This window comes from Silurus aristotelis (genome assembly GCF_946808225.1).
Source record: "Silurus aristotelis genome assembly, chromosome: 9".
Lineage (NCBI taxonomy): Eukaryota > Metazoa > Chordata > Actinopteri > Siluriformes > Siluridae > Silurus > Silurus aristotelis.
Window position 1 is genome coordinate 28085714 of NC_139582.1, and position 23183 is coordinate 28108896.

Genomic DNA, 23183 nt, shown 5'->3' on the forward strand with positions numbered 1-23183 from the left:
GCTGCTATGTTGGAAATAAAGGACAAGATCCTGAAATACAGTGAGGTTGATTACTTGGCAGTGAGAGTGGATTGCATGTTGGCGTCGGGATGCAGTTTAGCTTGATCCGACATGGGCACGCCCATCGCCCCGCCGCTCATGCTCATCTGGTTGGGTCCTGCAGGAACGGAAACAGAAACGGAAACGTTGTGTTTCAGTACCAGAATGCCACTCACACACCGTAACAATGAGACTAACGCAATCAATTTCCGTTTTGCATGATGTCAAAGTCTTTCTATTTTTTTTTTTGGGAAGTACCGAGTGCGTTCAGCTGCCTCATCTGCTGGTGTGGGGTCTGTGCAGGCTGCGTGGGAGGCGTTTGGGTCTGCGCAGGGCTCTGGTTGCTGTAGGGGAGGCCGAGGGCGGCGTAGGCTCGTTGCATTGAGCTTGGGTCTATAGGAGCCGGGGTGTTCAGGGCCGGAGCCGTGTTCTGACCCGAACCCACTGGACCTATTGAGTTTTGCAGGCCCGTGTTAGGAGACGTCAGCATCGCTTTATATATAAAAAAAAAGGAAAAAATAAAGGAAGCTATTACAAACGTTAAAACAGGGTTTCAGCAAGTTTCACAGAGTCAAATATTAAGATTTTAAAATCAAAAACTGTTCACAACTGGCCTGAACCGAGCCCTAAACTCATTTAATTTAAGCCAAGTATCGCTAAACCTTTACTTTGCCATAGCTGTGGGAGTCTGTGATGCAATCCAAAAGAGATTTACAGGCCAATAACAGAAATCTGATTGGCTGTTGTGTGTTTGACTCATTTGTAGTTGTAATACAGCTAATGATATCTGGAATAGCGAAACAAAGAACTACAACACCACGAAAACTAACAAACAAACATTCTAAAATTCTAACATTCTCATTTTAAATGAGCATTAGAGGCAGCATTACAGGAGCATCGGAAAATTAAGATCCATTTAAAATGATTCAAGACCTAAAACAGCAAATTCAACACTTTTTAAGGCCTAAAATTTTCATTAATTCAATTAATTAATATTATGGAGACCCTGTAAAAGCAAACAACGAGTACTCTTCCACGGAATATTGCACATTCCATCAATTTGTGTGTGTGTTTGTGTGTGCTGGGGGGAAGTTGGGCATATAATCAAAATCAAGATCGCAGAAAATTGTTACTATTTAAAAAAAAAAAAAAAAAAAAAAAAAAAAAAAACACCAGGATATAAAGCGTGTAGTTTCCCCTCCTCTTGTAAAGTTGCAGTAAATGGACATGCAATAAATAGCGAAAAGGGAGGACTTTCTTCATTTACTACTGGTGGCATAACGCCTTAATAGATAAAAAGTTAGGGAGTAACTCTGTCGTTCAACCTTGGTTAAAAAAAATGAGGGGATGGGGATGGTGTGAAAAATAAAGAGCAATAGGTTATTTTGGAGGGAGTTGAGGTTAGCAGACTCACGCTGCTGGTTGCGCTTGTCGCTGGCATTCTTTAACGGGAGGCACACGGGGCAGTCGTGCCGGGTGCAGTTCTTCCAGTGAGAAATAATTTGCCTCGAGGACGCACAGTGAGCCACTGCAGACAGAAGACGAGAGAGAGAGCGAGAGAGAGACGAGTGAGCGAGCGAGCGTTTAAAAAGTGCTGAAAGTGCGTTTTGGCCCGAGCAACTCACCCTGACAGGACTTGCCAGCCTGACAGTGGGTCATGTGGTTGAGAACGTTCTTCATGGTCTTGCAGTGGGGCAGGGCACAGGCCCGCACCTCGCCGTTTGCCTGCTCGCGCCGCTGGCACTTGTGCGCGTGGAGCAGCAGGACCAGCTGCTGCTGGATCAGCTTGCGCTTCTCCGGGTCAGCCGTGGGACCGGCAGGAACGCCCTGACAACCAACCATTCCCACGGACACCTGCTGCGGCGCCTGGGGCTGCACACAAAAACACACAAGGACGCGCTCGTTGTGGACAAATAAACAGATTCTGATCCAATTAACAGCCGATATGAGTCATGATGGCAGGCAGGTGATGAGAAAATAAAAAAATTAAAAATATGACATCCAACCAAAAAAAAGCTGCGAACTGAATCGTTTGTGTGAAACAAACCAGCGTCGAAACACTCACCATGTTCGGTACATTCGGCACAGCGGCTCCCTTTAGATCAGCGCCGAAAGCTGGCAGACTGTTCGCCAGCGCTGCTTTATTCTGCATCTGGGCACCCGCTGTCACTAACTGCTGCCCACCCGCCTGGTACTGACCGAATGGACTGCCACCCCCCGCCATGCCCATCTACAAACATGAAGGATAAAATGTTTCAAAATGATACATATGAAGCAGCTACCGATGCAATAAGATTCACCCCCCTATTGCGATGCAGCCTGATCCGATTCCGATGCGAAACAATGCCATGGGAAGAAATACGATGCTGTACAATTCACTATGGTACGGATAGTTGGCTTTTATTTCTTTGGTTTAGGCAGACAGCAAATAATACATTTACTTAAGTGCCTTCTGACGCATGGCCCTTCTACAAACAAGCCTTAAAAAAATAAATAACTAAATAATAACAACACACGAGACAAAAGTATAAATAAAACCAGCCGTTCTTTTTCTGTTCTGCCTCCAGGATGCAGCTCTACCTCTGCCATGTGAATCTGTATTGTATGTGACTCTCGGGAAATGCATGGGGCTGTTTCTCTGCTACTGGTACAAAAAGACTTGACCACATGTATGGGGCCATGCACTGTAGAATCTTGGATGAGAACCTCCTCAAAAAAACATACACATACAAAATTATACGGCCAAGGCATGTAGCCCATTCCAGCCTTGTGCAGGTCTACAATCTTGTGCCTGACATCCTTTGACAGCTCTTTGGTCTTGCCCATGGTGGTGGAGAAGTTTCGATGGAAGAGGTTGATTCTGTGACTGGTGCAATTTATATACATAAGTTGATATTAGGAGCACTTTCCTAAAGGTACAGGACTAATTTGGGTCTGTGGGAGCCAGAATTCTTGCTGGTTCGTACAGGATCAAATATATATATGTTTAAAATGTTATGTTGCCACCTGATACTACAATTGTTCAAATATATATATATATATATATATATATATATATATATATATATATATATATATATATATATATATATATATATACACACACACACACATACATTTACTCACTCAATCTACATTCAGAATTTCATAATGACAAAAAAAAAAAAAATGTTTAATTAAAAATATAATGTGCATAAGTATTCAGGCCCTTTGCAACAACACGAGCTCAGGTGCCTCCAATCTCTCTTGATCGTTGCTGAGATGTTTCTACACCGTGACTGGTTTTGACTGGACATGATTTGGAAAGGTTCACAACTCTCTATAGAAGGCCTCACAGCTGACAATGCAGCATAGAACACAAACCAAGCAACGAGGTCGAAGGAACTGCCTGCACAGCTCAAAAACAGAATTATTGTAAGGCACAGATTTGGGAAAACCTTAAAAAAAAAAAAAAAAAAAAAAAAAGCTTGCTGCTGCACTCAAGATTCCCAAGAGCACAGAAGCCACCATAATTCCCAAATGGGAGAAGTGTGGCACAACAAGGGCTCCTCCAAGAGCTGGTCGCCCAGCCAAACCAAGCAATCGGTGGAGAAGGGCCTTAGTAAGAGAGGTGACCAAGAACCCACGAGAACTGATCACTCTGACTGACCTCTGGAGATCCTGTGTGGAGATGGGACAAAGTTCCAGAAAAACAACCATCACTGCAGCCCTCTACTGATCCAGACTTTATGGCAGGGTGGCTGGTCTGATGAAACAAAAATTGGCCTCTAAACAATATATCTGGAAGAAACTAGGCATCACTCAACACCTGCCCAAAACCATCCCAAAAGTAAAGCATGGTGGTGGCAGCATTATAGCGTGGGAGTGTTTTTCTGCAGCAGTGTCTTGGCAGGTGGTCTAGGGTTGAGGGAAAGCTGAATGGTACGGAGATGCCCTAAACAAAAACCTGTTCCACGGTGCTCAGGACATCAGTCTGGGCTGAAGGTTCACCTTCCTACAAAACAACCACCCTAAGAACACAGCCAAGACAACTCTGTCAATGTCCTAGAGTGGTCCATCCAGAGCCATGACTTGAATACGACTGAACATCTCTGGTGAGACCTGAAAAGGGCTGTCGACCAACAATCCCCATCCAACCTGACCCAGCTTTATAGGATTTGCCATGAAGAATGGATGAAAATGACCACAATGCAGGTGTGCTTGTTGCGTCATTCACAAAAGGTTTCGAAGGCTGTAATTGGGAGGTGGTCAATGGTGCTTCAACTAAGTACTGTGTAAAGGGTGTGTGTGTGTGTGTGTGTGTGTGTGTGTGTGTGTGTGTGTGTGTAAAATATATATATAAAAATTACATTTCTAGAATATTCTGTTCTCATTTTCTTATTAAAAATCGTTTACGAATGTTACGATTTAACATTTTTAAATCGTAAAAATGTTTCCCCAAGTGCAATCTCCAAAACCATCGAATGCTATGATGAAACAGGCTCTCATTAGAAAAGGAAGACTAAGAGCTACCTCTGCTGCAGCGCATAAATGTATTAAAACGATCAGCTTTAGAAAACTATTTAATTCTCAGAGTTCAAGTGGCAGATATATTATAACATTGAATGTTCAGAGTAGACTGAGTGAGTCTGGCCTGCATGGTCAGATTGTGACAAAAGAGCCATTATTTTGGAGTCGCTAGGGCTAAGAAACACAAGGCATTAATATCGGATCACAGTATATATGGGAAACAGTCCTTTGTTCTAAGGAATTCAAATTTGAGATTTTTGTTCCTAACTGCATCTTCTGTAGACGTACATGTGAACGGACGGTTCCTGAATGAGTGGTTTTCACTGTGAAGCAAGGAGGAGGAGGAGGAGGTGTGATGGTGTGGGGATCGTTTGCTGGTGACACTGTTGGTGATTTAGTCCAAATTGATAGCACAATTAACCAGCATGGCTAACCCCTTAGTATTATGCAAATGACACACTATTCCACCTGGTTTGCTCTTAGTAGTTTGTTTTCCAACACAAAAACCCCAAACACACCCTGAGGTCATCTAAAAGCGATTTGTTCAAGTGATGGAGTGCTGCATCAGAAGAGCTGGCCTCCACAATCATCAGATCTAAATCCAGTTAACATGGTTCAGGATGAGTTGGGCTGGAGAGCGAAGGAAAAGCAGCCAACAAGCACTTAACACCTCTGGGAACTGGATCATGGCAAAAACCAATCCAGGTGACTAGCTCATAAGGCTGACTGACAGACTTCCCCATCACTTTTTGGTGAGGTAGCATGACATTTTCCCTTCAACTGAACTAGGAGACCCAACTCTGTTCCAGCATGACACAAAGCCAGCTCCATGAAGATATGCTTAACATGGGTTGGAGTGGAAGGTCTTTGAGGTCTAACCTCAATCCTACTGAAAAACACCCATGTGTCAAAAATCTTCACAAACACACTCAAAAATCTAGTGGAACATCTTCCCTAAAGAGTGGAGGTTCAGCAAATGGGACTAAATGTGGAAAGTCTAAAGATACAAACCATTTGATTCTTTTTAAATCTTTTTCCCTAAAAAAAAAAAAAAAAAAAATCCCCTTATCATACCAATGAGTGCAAAAATAAACACTAAAATGTTTAGGGTGGAGAAAAACAGGCGTGCCTCGAGCACCAAGAAACCTCTTCCTCTCTATCAGACTCTCAAGTGCACCCTCCCCCCCTTCCTTCTACTTTCGTTCATCCACTTCAACACTTCCCCTCCTCCCTCCGCCGCTCGCTCACTCCAGGCAGCATGCCGGCCGCTCTCCTCTGTTGACATCGCTCCAGCGGACCAGATAAAAAAGGCCAGCTGAGCACCGCACGCGCTGCCACTCCTCCTCTCTCGCTCTCTCTCTCGCTCGCTCTCTCTCTCTCTCTCTCTACACACACAGCTCTATCCTGACCCTCCTCCCGCTGTGCTTACTCATTCACATACAGATTTGTGGCACTCTTTGGCTTGGCTCATGCTCCCTCTCGAGTCTCTCAAGAGCTGTAGCTGCCACTCTGCTCGCTATCTCTTAACACGCCAACACACACACACACACACACATTATATATATATATATATATATATATATATATATATATATATATATATATATATATATATATATATATATATATATATATATATATATGGCATATGAGTATTATGTTGAACAATCTTTTCCCCAATAGAAACACCTCAAAGGCATGAGAAATAGGGGCCTCCCCAGATGACGCACTGTTGCTCTAGACACAAGAGAAAGTACAGTGGTGCTCTGATGTGGTAGCAGTACAGCGCAGGAGTGTGAGAAGTGTGTGTGAGCCACCGGACGCCTTCCAACCAGCTTCCTGTGAAACCGCAGCGAAAGGTGAACGCCACGTCGATATCCTGTTTCACGGTTCTTACAGAGGAAACCAATAGCGCATCTATGACGTGTGGACGGCCTCCGAATCTCGGCGTTAATTTCTCGGTATCGGTAATTTCATTAATCCAAAGGAACCCAAATTATCCAATAAAAAAAAAGGATTTTCCTAGAGCGCACTGAAAAAAAACGTGCATACGAAATGGACGCCGGTAAAAAATCTTTTTTATAACCAGAGATAAACATCTAAAGGAAACCGATCCACCCTTTTAAAAAAGACCCTCTTCAGTCCGAGAATTCTCAGGTTTACTAGACACATTTACCACACGTAAAATGAAGCATCAGTATCCTTTCAAAGTTTCCAATTGGTCCAAGACTACTAGAGGTATAACGTTACTCGTATTCATACCGTACCTGTCTCGGTTTAATTCTTTTAACTTTTTTCTTTAACGTGGTTAAAATCTAAATTCCCTCACGGACGTATTAAGTGGTGAACCGCAAGTTTGTTTAGTCTTCGCCTCACACTTTACGCGCAGTGCCTCTGATTTATTATTCTTGAACTTGAAAAAACATACACAATAATGCCAGGGGTAAAAAAAAAAAAAAAAAACTAGAGTTATCACAGTGTCACTGTGGCTACTCACTTCGTACCAAAAATATGCTAATCTTTGTGTACCGTTACACCCCTAGTGGCTGCTAAACGTTACTGAAACGTCTCTGTGACGCATGCTGGGGATTTCAGAGAACAGACAAGGAGCGATCACAAAACTTCAGCTTGACCTTAAAACGGGCAACGAGAAAAAAGAGCGAGCCTCTCACCTTGTTCATGTTGCTTGATTGCTGAGGGTTAATGCCCATCTGCTGAGCCCCTTGCGTCAGGGTCTCGGCCAGCACGCTGCCCGCTCCTCCGGGTGCCGCCCCTGCCGCCGCCACCTGCTGCCCGACAGACGCCGGCCCCTGGTACTGCATGCCCGGTGCGCCTCTGCCGCGCCCGCCGGGCCCCAGCGTCCCGTTCATCACCTGGCCCTGCTGCTGTGCCGCCGCGCTCTGTGCCATCATGCCGTTGTTAAGCATGGCCTGGTTGAAGCCAGGGTTCAGGCCCATGCCGGCGCTACCCGGCGGAGCGCCGCCCGCTGGCTTGGGCGTCGGAGAGGCGTGCGAAGGGGAGCCCTGGCCCAGCGGGCTCTTACCCAGAGCACCCAGCTGAGGCCCCATGCCCCCCCCCTGACCCGGGCTGGACGAGTTCAGGCCCGTCCCGCTGCCCGCCCGCAGGAGCTCTGAGAGCTGCTTGTGCTTCGCAGCGGCGTCCGCCATCCCCGTCGCACCGCCTCCGCTGCCGTTCGAGGGCATGGCCATCAGACCGAGGTCTCCGTTCGGGCCGCTCGGAATCAACTCGTCCGGCAGGTTGCTCTCCAGGTCGTCCCAGGACAACGAGCTCAACTCTGGGAATAAGCAAAGAACAAAGGGGTCAATCATGTTCACGCATCATCTAAAGCTACAGGAAAGGGGGCGGGGTTATACCAGTCATTTAATTAAGGAATATCGACACATGCTAAAATGTAGACACGAAATCACCTCCAGAGCACTCTAAACCCAAAACTCAGATTTCTTTTCTTCAGTCTACAGAGCATCACAGCTATTTACACGCGCCGCGTGGGTTTCCCGGTCGTGTGATTGAGATGCGGCGCGTGTAGCATGAAGCGGCTGGCAGTAAATGAGGGCACTCTGTCAGCAGGTGCGTGACACTAGAGAGACTCCAGAGATCATCTCTTCCTCTTTTATCGCCCTCACACACACACACACACACACACACACACACACGGCCTTGCCAGCATACAGCCCTCTCTGTCAGTCTCCCTTTCATTCACACGGCTCCTATCTCTCCATCTTTGTGCTGAATCACTCCTTTAACAGCGCATCGAGCGCACACACATAAGCACACTCGCACACCCTGGAGCGGAGCCAGGAGGCACAGCGCTGCACGCCATTGTTTTGGTTTCACAAGCCACGTGAAGCTCCGAGTCACAGCGTCGTGAAGGGAGAAAGATTTTCTGCGATACGACGAGACGAAAGGAAACAATTGGCGCGCTTCGAGACTTTCCCGGGTGTTGCGACAACGTTCTTGAGCAACGACCACTTCTAACTCGCGTGTTCGATTCGTCTGCGAGTCCGAAAGTCGGAACGTCTTCCGCTCGAGTTTCACCTCGATCCACCGTTTCGTGTTCCAGCTGCTTTTGTGGAGTTTTGTGGGCGGCCCAAAACTACGAGAAACGTCTACCCGAACCCCACACGCTGAGGACTGTATCACTCCATCCCTCGCTACCTCTCCTCCCGCTCCGATCCAGACTCTCCCTCCCTCCTTCTCATACAGCTCCCTCCGTCTATAAATAAACACGGCAGGGCAGCTGCAGCTGTCGGTCGCTGGGGCCGGCGTGATAGTTGGCCGTCTGGGCTGGAACAGGTGCAGCACGCTCTGGGTTTTCGCTCGCCTGCGACAGAGGGAACCCTGCTCTGCCATTACACCTTTGTCCCCCCCTCCTCGTGAACTCGCCAAGGCTCCAGCAACGGCCTTCTTACATGTGTGGAAAGCACAGCAACAGGCCTCCGGAGCTTCTACTTCTGCTATGGTGTGAAGCTGAGCCACTTTTAATTCTACACCGGGGCTAATTTTTTGATGCTGTGATTAAGGCAAACCTCATGTTCCTCAACACCTGCGTACACTTCCTGTACGCGATCGCATTCTTTTTTGTTACGCTGACCACAAGAGGGAATCATCACATCTGTTCTGGTTTATGAAAACCTGAGCAGGTTAAATCCGCCCTTACACGTGCCTGTGGAGATGATGACGCAGACGTCTTGTCCGACTTTCCGAGAGACTCGGGCACGGCAGCCTGACGTTACTCAACACACCAGGGCAGTAAGCCAGCTGCCTGTGGCGCTCCTCCAGTGGAACTCCTGACCCTGAACTCTGGGCTCCTTCGTGAGCACCAACCACAGCAGCAACTCCAGACGTTCAACACGAGTAACATGTCAGCGCAGAGCGATAGTCATCCCTACACACAATCATTTCCCAGATGGAAAACCGAGCAACTGATCCTTTGTGGGAAAATCACCAAACGCAAAGCCCTCTCATCCCTTTTACAATCTTTCCCAGTTTTCTGGCTCGTTCTCCCTTGCTTTCTTTTTCCTTCTCAATTCTTTCACTGTCTCTCTCGGATTCCCTGCTTTCTCAGGACTCTCTTAGGCTCTGTCGATCTCTTAGTTTCCCTCTAGTCCTTGATATCTTTTTTTCTCCTTCCTCAGTTTCTCTTTTGTCTATCTTCTGGTTCTTTCTTTCCTCTCAGATTCTCTCCGGTTTTCCCTTCCTACAGCTCTCTCATTTACTCTTTCTGGGTTTCCCTTCCTCTCAAGTTCTTTTTCTCGCTGGTTCTCTCTTCCGCTCGTGTTTTCTCTCTCTGGTTCTTACTTTATCTCAGGTTCTCTCACACACACGCTCTTTCTCTCTGGTTGTCTATTGTTCTCAGGTTCTCGCTCTCTCTCCTTCTCTAGTTCTCCCCCTTATTCTCAGACTCTCCTTTCCAGTCAAACAACTTGTTTTTTCACAACGTAATAAAACACACTCTGCAAACAGATGACACTGAAGTGTCTGTACCCGGGTGAAGCGGCAAGAGTCTCCCGCGTGTGTGTGTGTGTGTGTGAGTGTGTGTGTGTGAGTGATACTGACAATCGAGAACAAACCATCAGGCGACTCCCCAAACCCCCAAAATATAATCAGAGCAGAACCGCCGTAACGTCAATCAAGCAACACTATTACGCAATCGTTCTGATCTTTTTTTTATTGTGGAAATAATGTTTTTTTTTACAGAGGGACAGCGAACGAGACGGAGGGAGCGTGGGCTCGGGTTCTCTAGAGGCGTTCTAAAGGAAAAGCTGTGAAGAAAAAGTTCAAACAAAAAATAAAACAAAACATGGTATTGCAGTCGGTGTGTGCAATCAAGTGGCCTGTGAAAGTGTTTTTGTTTGGGAGAAACATCTCGGCTCCAATCCTTGAATACCAGATCAAACACGCAAACTTCCAGGCTCAGCTCCTGAGCGTTCCTTTTTGCCTGGAACACGGTTTGGTTTCGTTTGTTTTTTTTATAAAACAAACATTAAAAGATATCTAAGGTTGCAAAGGCACACAATATAGGGGCCTATAAACGTCCTGCACGCGCCTCAGTCCTGCGCTACCGATCCGCCCTCACGTTTTATACGAAACAAAAGTCGCGTTTCCTCACAGGAGGCTTTTAATCGCACAGGAGGAGCTTCGTGACTCAAACACACACACACACACACACACACACACAGACAGACAGACACACACAGACAGACACACACACGGAGCGTAAACGTAAACAGATGCCGCAGAACCGGCCTAATTACGTGCCGAGTAGATAAATAAAAAAATAAAAAAAACGTGTAGTTCGCATTTACAAGAATGCCATTCGTACTCGCCGTGAACTATTCTATACTATAGATGTTCTGACCGCGATTACGTGAACTTTTGTTTATTTTTATTAAATTGTACACGTGAGTGTACTAGACTAAACCTTTCAAAAAAATTCAGACTAAACACGTGAACGCTTGCATTCATGGTTAGTGTAAACGTGAATGCTTGCATTCATGGTTAGCGTGTACATGTGAAAGTTTTCATTCCGATTGAGGTCTGCACGTGAATGCTCTATTTAGGGTTAGAGGGTACACGTGAATGCTTTTATTTGTATTTAGTGTTTACACGTGAGCGCTCTTATGGTTGGAGTGTACGTGCGAAACGCTTGCATTCATGGTTAGAGTGTACACGTGAACGCTTGCATTTAGGGTTAGAGGGTACAAGTGAACGCTTTTATTCATATTTAGTGTGTACACGTGAACACTTTTATTCATGGTTAGAGTATACACGTGAACGCTTTTATTTATGGTTAGAGTGTACACGTAAACGCTTTTATTCCAAGGTGAGCATGTCAACACTTAAGCTGATGTACATGTAAACACCTTTGCATGTACGTAAACAAGTACCTGCTTATATTTAACGGCTAATGTGTACACGTGAACGCATTTATTCCGATTGTGGTGTATAAGTAAACGCTTTTATTACTATTCATATTTACACATGTACTTTTATTACGATGAAGGTGCACACACGAACGATTTTATTACGATGAAGGGGCACGTGTATGCTCTTATTACGATTGAGGTGCACACGTGAACGCTTTTGTTACGGTGAAGGTGCACACGTGAACCATTTTATTACGTTAACGGTGCACACGCGAATGATTTTATTCCGATGACATTGCACACGGGAACGCTTTTGTTACGATGAAGGGGCACACGTGAACGATTTATTTATGATGACGGTGCACGTGTATGCTTTTAATTACGATTGAGGTGCACACGCAAACATTTTTATTCAATTAAGGGGTACAAGTAAATGCACACGAACGCTTTTAATTACGATGAAGGTGCACACGTGAACGCTTTTATTACGATAAAGGTGCACACGTGAACGCTTTTATTACGAATGAGGTGCACACGTGAACGCTTTTATTACGAATGAGGTGCACACGTGAACGCTTTTATTACGAATGAGGTGCACACGTGAACGCTTTTATTACGAATGAGGTGCACACGTGAACGCTTTTATTACGAATGAGGTGCACACGTGAACGCTTTTGTTACGATGAAGGGGCACGTGTATGCTTTTATTACGATTGAGGTGCACACGTGAACGCTTTTATTACAATTAAGGTGCACGTGTCAGCACTTTTAGCACGATAAAAACTTTAATGTTTTTAATTTTGTTTACGGTGTAGACGCGAACATTCCCTGACCTCAAGCGCTAAAGGTTTTTTAATTATTTTTTATCATGATGGGTATTGTAAATAAACTTTCAAAACAGATGTCAAACTGCTTTGTGTCCTTTCATACGAAGAAAATGCAGGAGAGAGACTGTACGTTTGTAGCTGCTATAACGTGAGAGCGTTTTATCGGAGCGTTATTGAAGCCGCCATCAGCTTGTCGGTATTAACGCCTTCGAAAACGCTTCCAGGGTGAATTCATGAAGGGACTGCTCCTGCCCCAAGATGTTTTGTTTGCTAACAGGGAGATTCTCTTTTCACTCGAAGTCGATAACGTGCTCGAATCCGTACTCGTATACTGGCGCACTACAGGGGGTTGTAAAATGGCGAGACGTCGTGTATATATAGCGCACACCAGGCACTGATTATTTTCATAGGACAGCAAGTGTTTAACAGTTTTATGCCTTTAAGGTTGCGTATAAACAGTGATGTGGAAGAGGTGGAACTCGCTGCATTTTTTTTCTTGCTTCACATAATGGCTTTTAAACGTATTCGAAGCTGTGTTTCACTGAAGCGCAATCGTACGTTTAAACGCATCGTATTAAAGAATTATTACCTCGGAAATATGTAAAAAGTTGTATGTCCAAGAGGACATACAGCGCACGCCAAACGCTGGTTATTTTCCCACGACTGCATACCTAGCAAGTGTTTTCTTTAAAAAAAAATACCAAATGCACATTAAAACGTTATGACTGCACACCTGGAAAGGGTTTTATTTCTAAACGCTTGGACAGGACAGTGACGTTTTAAAAACTCTTCAACGTGGCCAAGTTTTATTTATTTATTTATTTATATAGGTCTCCTTTTAAACACGCATCACTTGCTAGTCGTTTATTTCTAAAAGCTTGGACAGGACAGTGACGCTTTTCGCACGTGTCAGGTGTTTTCTCTCGCTTTCTTTTTCGTAATGTAATTCGAAATCGTGTTTCACTGAAGTGTCCTTCAGTCACTACCTCAGAAATATCATCCAGGATGCCGATTATTTTCCTACGACTGAATGCCTCGAATGTTTCATTTCTTTGGACTTTTGGAAATGTTTTTCTTTTAAGAACTTTGGAACGTATTTGAAACGTGTGTCAGCGAAAAGGAATATTTTCATAGGACAGCAAGTGTTTAACAGTTTTATGCCTTTAAGGTTGCGTATAAACAGTGATGTGGAAGAGGTGGAACTCGCTGCATTTTTTTTCTTGCTTCACATAATGGCTTTTAAACGTATTCGAAGCTGTGTTTCACTGAAGCGCAATCGTACGTTTAAACGCATCGTATTAAAGAATTATTACCTCGGAAATATGTAAAAAGTTGTATGTCCAAGAGGACATACAGCGCACGCCAAACGCTGGTTATTTTCCCACGACTGCATACCTAGCAAGTGTTTTCTTTAAAAAAAAATACCAAATGCACATTAAAACGTTATGACTGCACACCTGGAAAGGGTTTTATTTCTAAACGCTTGGACAGGACAGTGACGTTTTAAAAACTCTTCAACGTGGCCAAGTTTTATTTATTTATTTATTTATATAGGTCTCCTTTTAAACACGCATCACTTGCTAGTCGTTTATTTCTAAAAGCTTGGACAGGACAGTGACGCTTTTCGCACGTGTCAGGTGTTTTCTCTCGCTTTCTTTTTCGTAATGTAATTCGAAATCGTGTTTCACTGAAGTGTCCTTCAGTCACTACCTCAGAAATATCATCCAGGATGCCGATTATTTTCCTACGACTGAATGCCTCGAATGTTTCATTTCTTTGGACTTTTGGAAATGTTTTTCTTTTAAGAACTTTGGAACGTATTTGAAACGTGTGTCAGCGAAAAGTCCGTTAAAAATAAGCGTAAGAGAACCTAAAGACCTAAATTGGCCAAAAGACCTCAGAAAATCCTCCAGGATGCTGATTATCGTGCGACAACCGAACACCTTTCGTTCTAAACGCACGGAAAAGACAGCGACGTGTAAGAAGCGCCTTGGATACGTGAAACTTTTGCATCTTCTTTGTACGGATGTGACCTTTTAAACGCAATACGTGTAGACTCGTATGTACTAGAGTACTACGACGTGTACAGGTGAGTGTTATTACTGAATGTATGGAGAGGACAGTGACGTTTTCGAAGTGCTCGTCGGACGTGTCGAAACTTCTCTTTTAATGCAGTTTAAATGTGTTCGATAAGAAGCCAGAGCGCTAATGACTTGTTACTTCAAAAAATTAAAATGTCCAGGATGTTGATTATTTTGCTATGACCCCACGCCTTCAGAGTATTGGTTTATTTCCAAACGCATGGGCGGGACAGTAGTCATCGGATTCCTTCTCTTGCGTTTTTTATGACGTGTAAACGTATAGAAACCTGATGTTTCACTCTATAAAGAGCTTTAAATCGACCTAAAGAGCTGCTTTAGTTACAATTAATGACTTATCGCCTCAGAAAAATCATCCAGGACGTTGATTATTTTCCTACGACCGAGCGCCTCGCTGTCTAGTTGGATTCTGGCCGGTAGACAGGACCAGAAACGCGTAAGACTGCCCAAAACACGTAGATTTGTGCACTACAGTAGGGCAGACAGAGGACAAACCAGACGCTGATTGTTTTTCTACAACCGCATGCCTTGCAGGGTGTTTTGTTTGTGAACGCATGGACAGGTGTCTTCAGAGTTCCCTTTTGTTTTACTAGACTTTGAAAGGTCTCATCGAAGTGTAACTGTGCATTGAGGGAGGGTAGAGAGCTGCTTTTTGTTTTTTTAGAGCTTCATATTGACCTAAAGAGCAGCATTGGTGACTTTTACCTCAGGAAACTCCTCCAGGATGAATAGAGGAGTTCCCTATAGGGTGCATGACCTGTTCCTGTCCCGCGCGCGCTCCTCACAGACAGAGCAAAACAGTACGGCTCCGTCCTCGCGCACTTGCCTACTACACAGGGTGGAACACCGCCGAGGCGTCACGCGCGCCTTCCAGCCGTCCACTGACGTCCCCGATCCGCACTTTCCGCACTTCACACGCGCACTGTCGAGAAGCCTCAGGCGTTTTCTGTCCATTCTGAGCTTCTTTTATCATCATTTTTTTTTTTTACTCTCTTGCACATTTACACCTGTTTAGACTCATCCGAAAGCCAAATGTTTATAAAACGAATTAAAAAGGTTCAATTAAAACAGTGTGAATGCTGACAGAAAAACGAATTACGCTGCAAAAGGGGGAAAAAATGAATGTTAGCTGTTAGCTAGCGGAGCTCTGAAGGGTAAACACGGCACTTTTACTGCGAACAAAACAATACTGAGGAGAGAAATGAGCCAAGACGATCAATGTAGGGTTTTGGTGAAGTTTTAAAGTGTGAAAGGTAAGAAAAAGCTGTGAGTAAACCCGCTGTTGTGTGTTTGTAGATATTAGTGTAGAAGTTGTGAGCTAGCGGTTACCTGGCCCGTCTGAGGCAGGTGCTGTCATCTTCGGCCTCTTCGCGCTCGGAGGTCCAGCATCCAATAGATTATCAGCCATTTTTTTTATTTTAAAATGGAAAAAATGAAAATCCTTGAGGCGAAGTGGATTTCTTTTTATATAAAAAAAAAAATGAAGCGAAATTCACTTCTACGTTCGAGTTGCTAATTAGCTGAAGCTAAGCAGCGAGGAGGGATTCTCAAAGAAGTAGCAACAGCGCCACCGCCATTTACCCCATGATAATCCAACACCCAACACCCACATTATCGTCGGTAAATCAGCCCCAGAAAGATTATTGAATATATAATTCCCTTTCAATAAATAAAAATGTTTTTTTTTATGGCGAAAGAAACCGTATAAATGGAGATATTCCGGAGGAATCGTGCGGTCGGTCGGTCGTGGCGCCGATGTTAAATGTGCATCCTCATCAAAACCTTTTCTCTGACGTCAAAAAAAATCGTGCAAAACCCTCCAAACGTGCACAAACGCATCCTAAAATCCCTTCTGGTTGTTCTTATTATTTCAAATAGTTTCTTCTTTTTTTCCCCTTCTTCTTGCAGCCGCCGTGCCGTCGATGCCCTGCGCCGAGATCCGCTCCCCCTGTCTCGGTGTGAACGACACGGAGCGAACGGGGAAATCAAAGGTAAGAACGCGAAAGAACGCGAGGAGGAGGAGGAGGAGGGGGGGGAGGCTTTTTTTTTTTTTTTTTTTTTGGGTTGGTTCGTGGCCGACGCGAATGCCGACGAATCCCGGGCTTTTTTTCCGCCCGAATCGGCTCCGTAGCGCTTCAGCGGAGGTGCCTCGGACCGCGAGCTGTCGCCGGACGTCGCCTCGGATGCGCCGTTCCCGAGTTAAAAACCAGCGCCGTGTCGAAATCCCGATTTCCGAGCCGCGACAAGATGGCGGCTGTTGATTCCTTCGATACAAAAAAAAAAAGTTTTTTTTTCCAGCGACAGGGGGAGGGGCATGCGTGCGTGCACGCGCTTACGTAATGAGCCGAACGTCACGCAAAAAAAGAACCGCGTACCCCCAATTTCAACCGATAGGAGGCGACAACTTACATATTGAAATAAATAAAATAAAACATCCAATCCAAAATATTCCTGAGGAGAAATGTGTTTAGGTTACACCGTTTTGTGATTCGGTTTTAAAAAAATGTTAGAAATTTTATTTTTATTTTTTAACGAGCCTACACCTGCATGCAGGAGCGGACGTAATAAGACGAGTGTCACGCAAAAGCGCGCATGCCTAGTTCAACCGATAGGGCGCGACAAAGTATCAGACATGCCTACTTTCTCAACTAAACAATTTTTCTTTAGTACAAACTCCGTTTTGTTTTTTTTTTGGGGTATTTTTTTTCGCTTTTATGACAGAACGGGTACAAAAATGATCCCCTTTTATAAAAAAATGTTTTTCTGGGAACATTATTATTTCTTTCTGAGAGGCAGGCACTTCGACCGTAACGCATCAATGTCGCAAAAAACGTGATGTAAAATATGCTAGAATGGGGCCCATATATATATATTTTTAAATCTATTGTCATCCTGTTTCTTCTCGTGAACAAAACTCTTGGGTACATCACTTTAAAATCCGCAGGAAAGGCGATTAAAATGGGTTTTAAAAAAATCATAATTTGAATGCTAGCTCAAAAATCATTTGTAATTTTAGTAGAATTACATCACATTCGAAGTGACGAATCTTATTTGTCTTACCAATATTTAAGTGACAATTAAGTGAAAATAACTGTGCTTTTTATGTAACAAATAAAATCTACAACCTTTTTAAACACACACACACACACACACACACACACACACACACACACACAAATAAATCACAACCACACACTAGCACACCAGTGACAATTTTTTTTTTCTCCATAGTTTTTTTTTTCCTGCTCTCCAAATCTGGCACATGCAAATTTTTTTCTCTCAATCATGAAAATAAAATAAAAAAAGAAAGAAAAAAATAATACATTAGGATATGTACATACAAAGTGAATTGTGCAAATGTATACAGATTATGCTCATGTATAGATTAAATGTATAATGTGCACAAAAAAAAATCAAATTCATATTCAAACGTGACATACTATACACGCACACACACACACACACACAAAAAAAAAACATCTAAGGCAAAATACATTTGTCAGATCTCTTTGGTTCACATAAAAACATCCTCCCATATGGCAAATATATAATACTCATTTTTACAAAAAAAAAAAAAAAAAAAAAAAAATTGATGGCACATTTTTCATTGTTTTGTTTTTCTTTTTTTTTTTCACCTTTGGTAGCACACCCAAACCTAATCCATATTTTCTTTTACACATGTATTCATCTTCGAATAACTCATCAGCTTATTACATAAAGGCACGACTTTTCAACAGATTTCTCCTCTCAGGATTAAGTGAAATTCACAATATTTGAATAATAATTTATCCCCCAGGTCTTTAAAACCATCAAAAGACTCGTCCCGTTTAAACACGTAGACGGGAGTGATTTCATTTTATTACAATATCCACTTAGTTGGTTTGCGAGCTAGTATTCTAAATTCTTCTCCTCTCATTACAATGTTACACTATGCCGTGTCCCAAATACCGTTTGACATACCATCAGTGACTACCACTGTAGAGAGACACACAAAAAATCAAAAGGGCAAGAAAGTCAGACTTCTATTGCTTGAAATGTCATAATTACAAGATGAGCGCAACACCATCGACATAACTACCACTACAGAGTCTCTACGATCCTCGAAAACAATGTGCGCTTATGAGACGCTTGCAAAAGTTGTCCTGATGGTAGTTCCTTAGTCTGTCAGACTAAATGAAATGAAACGAATGAAAGTGAGTCACCGATGGAGTGATAAAAACATTATTGAAACGCAACCGAGAATGTCTTCCCTTTAGACTCTACAGGGCATCAGAGCTGCAATGCTCATCGGTTCAAGTGAACTGGAGTGAAATCCAAAGTCCAAAAAACAAAACAAAACAAAAAACAGCTAGTCATGAGTCCCCCCCCCCCCCCTTTTTTTTTTTTCTTCCTTTTCTTTTTTTCCTTTTCTTTTTCTTTTAGAAATTTTTAGCTGATGGTGTGATCATACATATCTGGAGTGACTCAGACTTTAGTGTGGTCAAAAAGCAGTGCACCATACAATAATAAACAGAAAAATCCCTCATTTATCCCAAGTTATTATCATATCAAGATACACAGTGTTGATTCTTTTTATTTTTTATATATATATATATATATTTATTTCCATGTAGGATTTAAAACGCACAATAAAAAGGTCTTTGCGATACAGGACGCGATTTCTTTTTTCTATTGATGAGAAAGTGCTTAGAGGAGAAAAAAAAAGGCACTGGATTGTTTTTGTTTGTTTTTTTCTTCCGGAGAAGTAAAGATAGGGAAAGTCTCAGGACCTTCTGCTTCAATTAAGCAGCAAATGTAATGAGTTTCGTCATCATGCCGGGCTTGTAATCAGAAGTTTGCGGGTTCAAATCCCAGGACTGCCAGAAAGCTACGGTTAAGCGACGCCATTTCCACCACCACGGATCTGCTGCTGAAGCGAGGAATGTGTGAAGCTTTATGAGATCCGCTGTTCGCAGAATTTGAAAATGGCGCTGTTCGTCTAATAATACAAGTCGTGTGAAGATGTTTTCTGTAAGGAGACAATCTTTTAAAGGAGTCTCTAGTGTTAGAACAGAAAAGGAGATCACATATTTAAATCGACGGTTAGTGAGCGGGTTGCGCAGGTCGTCATGGCAACGTTTCTTGTTTCCAGACCAGCAGATTTGTGATGGTGATGGCGCAAAGCGGTGGCACATTTAGCCCTTGAGCAAGTCCTTTAACCTTCAAATTCTCAGGCTCGGATTAGATTCTTCTTCGCTCGTAAGAACAAAGTAACAATGCAGACAAGTGACTTCCTCAGCTCTTGATCTGCTACATGACTGAAAGGTAATGCCATTTTATAAAAAAAATAAAAAAGGGGCGGCAGGAGGTGGAGCAGAAGAGGCTGTGCAAAGAGAAAAAGGCTCATAGAGAATGCAGTCAGAACGCATTTTGCACAATTCAACCACGCAGCATTACTTCCTCTCACTCGGGAAGGAGTGAATAAAGGGAAAAAAGAATAGAAGTTCAACCATGTTTTATAACAAATGGTGCGACTGGAAATGCACAGATACAGCAGAAAGGCTCCAATGTGTGAGAGAGAGAGACACTGACACTAAACACTACTGGCACGATCTGAGAAATCAATCCCACTCAAACAGGACAACGTCCCATGTCCGACATAAATATCAAAGTGTTTTTTTCTTCTCATTCCATCATCTGAAATGTTGCAGAGAACGCTTCCCAACGGATTCGACCAAACGGTTAATAGAAAAACTCTTCTTAGAACACAAATATAAATCATTCATTCACAGTAATAACTTGGCTAAATGCTTCTCTGTTGGAAAAAAAAAATCCCTTATGATTATTTTATTCTCGTTAAAACGAGATTTTGTGCTGTTGGGCGAAAATGTCACAAAAGGTTTGTCGAGGTTTTACTGGATTGCTGCACAACGCTGCACAGTGTAAGGTGACCAGAAACTCCACCAAAGCACACTCCTTTTATGCAAATTTTAATGCGCCAAATAAATCAACGAGGGCCTTATCGGTATACACGGCGTGGCCAAAAGTAGTAGGACTCCGACATTTTCTCTTTCCGTCTTCCCCGATTTGGTTCTTCGCCCAAACTTTAAACACAAGATCAGAGGAGGTAGCATGACATTTTCCCTTCACTTGAACTACGAGACCCGAACCTGTTCCAGCATGGCGCAAAGTCAGCTCCATGAAGATATGTTTTACATGGGATGGAGTAGATCTCGAATGGCCTGCTATAAAGCTTTGTCCTTAACCCCTACTGAACATCTGACTGCACCCCAGGCCTCCTCACCTCACCTACATCAGCACCTCACTTTACTAACACCCCTGAATGAAATCTGACAAATCTCCACAAAATCTAGTAGATCATTATCCCTGAAGATTGGACGTTCTTATAACAGTAAATGTGGAATGGGACGTTCAAACAGCACATGCTCAGGTGTCCACAAACTCTAGTCCATGTTATGTATCTCAGTTAACAAAAGGTTTCAAATATCCCCAATTAATTAATCATTATAGAGCATTCATTTTATCACAGACTTCACATTATTCTTTTAGGTTACACCTTAGATTCGAATAAAAACGTTTGTGAAACATCATAAGACTAGCCATTCAATTAAGTCGAAAGTAATGCCGCCCTGTAAAAGAAGTGGCCGAGCTGTTTTCCCGGAAGAGTCGGCGCATGTCGCGTTTAGGAGGCGTGCTTTTTTTCTAAAATAGGAGGATTGTGGGCGTGGCTAAACGGAGCACATTTGTTCGATTCAGCGTCATATTTACACGCAAGTTTACACAAAGACTGACAAACGCAGCCCCGTTGGCTTTCGTAACTTTCTTAAAGAACGTGAACGATTATCATCACCCCTCTGTATTTAAGCATCCTGACTGATCAGCAAAGCCTTGCCGAAACAAAATTTTTAACTGCTTGAACAATTTCTATCCTGTGATTGGGATTTGAAAATAGTAGGCTGAACTGAGGTAAAGAAAATGATCTGTAGTGAAATAAGCAAAAAAAAAAATACAACATGGTAATATTATTGCAAACTGCGATAAAAAAAAATTATTATTTTTGATATCAGCACATGCCGTTTGGAAAGTGTTCGGCTGCATTTCAGGTATTTGGTTGCTTTGTGCGTTACTCGTATCCCTTTCTAGCTAATTTTCCCTCGGGTTGACAGGAACACCTTAAATTTTCCGTGTGCATTTAGCAAAAAAACATGGTTGAGTAGCTGTACTTAGAGTTGCTCCTAGCGACCAAACATAATTTAAAAAAAAAAACTTTTGTGAAAGAACTGATTGCCCAAGAGCCATGATCTAATACCCTAATGAAAAAATTACATTCCCCTGATCTATGATTCAACACTTCTTACTGCTTTACTCAGCCACTGGCACTTTTTTTTTACCCCGTCCCTAAGGTCATTTTGAAATTAAGAAATGGAGTACAGCAAAAATAACTGCAATATATTAACAAAACTGTATTAGGAAAATAAATCGAAAAACCACAGAATTGTCCGTTGTCAGTCTCATTTTTTTTGTTTGTTTTGTTTTGAAATGGCATGCTAGCATTGTTCCGTCATCTCCAATTTGTTCGTGTAGTTATCTGTTTAGATGTGTGCACAAATTCATCTTTACCGAAGGCACTTTAACAACCTCAAGCACGCCACTGAAATAATGAGAACCTCAGAAACGTAAAAAAGAAAACCCCACACTTGTCCTGTCTTTCATTTTTGTGCCAGACTGTGATCCACACAGAAACCACAACCCCCCCAACCCTATAACATTGTTTAATATTATAAAGTTGTTTAAGCAGGAAACCAAACAGATTGGTCTCCTACATCAAATATCGATTATTAAGGCACCTCAGGAGGTGAACCTCAGTGAAATTTATGCCCAAGGGAGGCAGACAAGACAGTGAAGATCAGCAGCGTCAGGAGCAGATTAAAGCCTCTCTCCCACTCGGAGGCTCGAGCATTCGTTTGCCTCTTCCTCTTCCTCCTCCTCTTCCGCAGCTCGTAAAGGTGTCTCTGGTCTGGCTAGAGGCGCGCTAATCTGTGCCATCAAAGATGGCTGCGTGCCACCAAAAGTTGGCGCGGGAGCGGAATTCTCCGAAGACTCGCCTTTGAGCAAAGGGTCTCTGAAAGTGTCTTTGTGCCACGCTTTTGACAAATTAGCCGGGCCTACGCTAGGTCTCTGTGGCAACCCGCAGTTGTTTCGAGAGACGCTCGGGGAAGCAGAGGAACAACTGTGATTGGTTGCAGACGATGATGCGGGTGTCGAATTGGTTGCTACGGCGAGCGCCTTGCTGGGTAGTTTGTTTGTATTCTCCTCCTTGCTGAGAGGTTCAGAGTATTGTTTGGACCCGCTCTCGTTAAGTTTGGGGTACAGATATGTCCTCATCTGTCCCTTCCCTTTGACGTTAACAGTGCCGCGGTAATCGAAGGTGTAGTCCATCGCGCTAAGCACGCCGTGGCTCTCCTCACTCACCTGAATGCGGCATTCGACCCCGGTGCTGTCCATCCTGCTGGCGATGTTCACAGTGTCGCCCCAGATATCGTACAGCAGCTTGGTGGTGCCGATGACGCCGGCGGTCAGCGGTCCGTGATTGAAGCCGATGCGCAGCTTGAACTGGAAGCCGAGCATGTTCTTGTTAAAGTCGTCCACTACCCGCATCATCTCCAGCGCAAATTCGAAAAGGGCGCGCAGATGAGCGTGGGGATGCGTCTGATCGCGGCACTGCCGTCCGTTTAGCCCCGACGCCGCCATGTAGGTGGCGCCGATGGTCTTGATTTTCTCCACGCTCGAGAACGCCTGCTTACGCAGCATCTCGTCGAAGT

General features: G+C 43.6%; 1 protein-coding gene across 1 annotated transcript in view; it reads right to left on the reverse strand.

The window, feature by feature from the left end:
- crebbpa (CREB binding lysine acetyltransferase a) overlaps positions 1 to 22288 on the reverse strand; it is a 35058-nt gene extending 12770 nt beyond the window's left edge. Inside the window, exons 1-8 of the mRNA XM_083550255.1 lie at positions 20784 to 22288; positions 15691 to 20670; positions 7221 to 7843; positions 2105 to 2269; positions 1665 to 1911; positions 1454 to 1567; positions 298 to 531; positions 55 to 157 (exon numbers count right to left, since the gene is read on the reverse strand). Of these exons, the coding sequence (XP_083406381.1) occupies positions 55 to 157; positions 298 to 531; positions 1454 to 1567; positions 1665 to 1911; positions 2105 to 2269; positions 7221 to 7843; positions 15691 to 15769 (1565 nt within the window). The 5' untranslated portion in view covers positions 15770 to 20670; positions 20784 to 22288. The remainder of the gene's footprint in view (positions 1 to 54; positions 158 to 297; positions 532 to 1453; positions 1568 to 1664; positions 1912 to 2104; positions 2270 to 7220; positions 7844 to 15690; positions 20671 to 20783) is intronic.
- Positions 22289 to 23183: the final 895 nt, after the last annotated feature.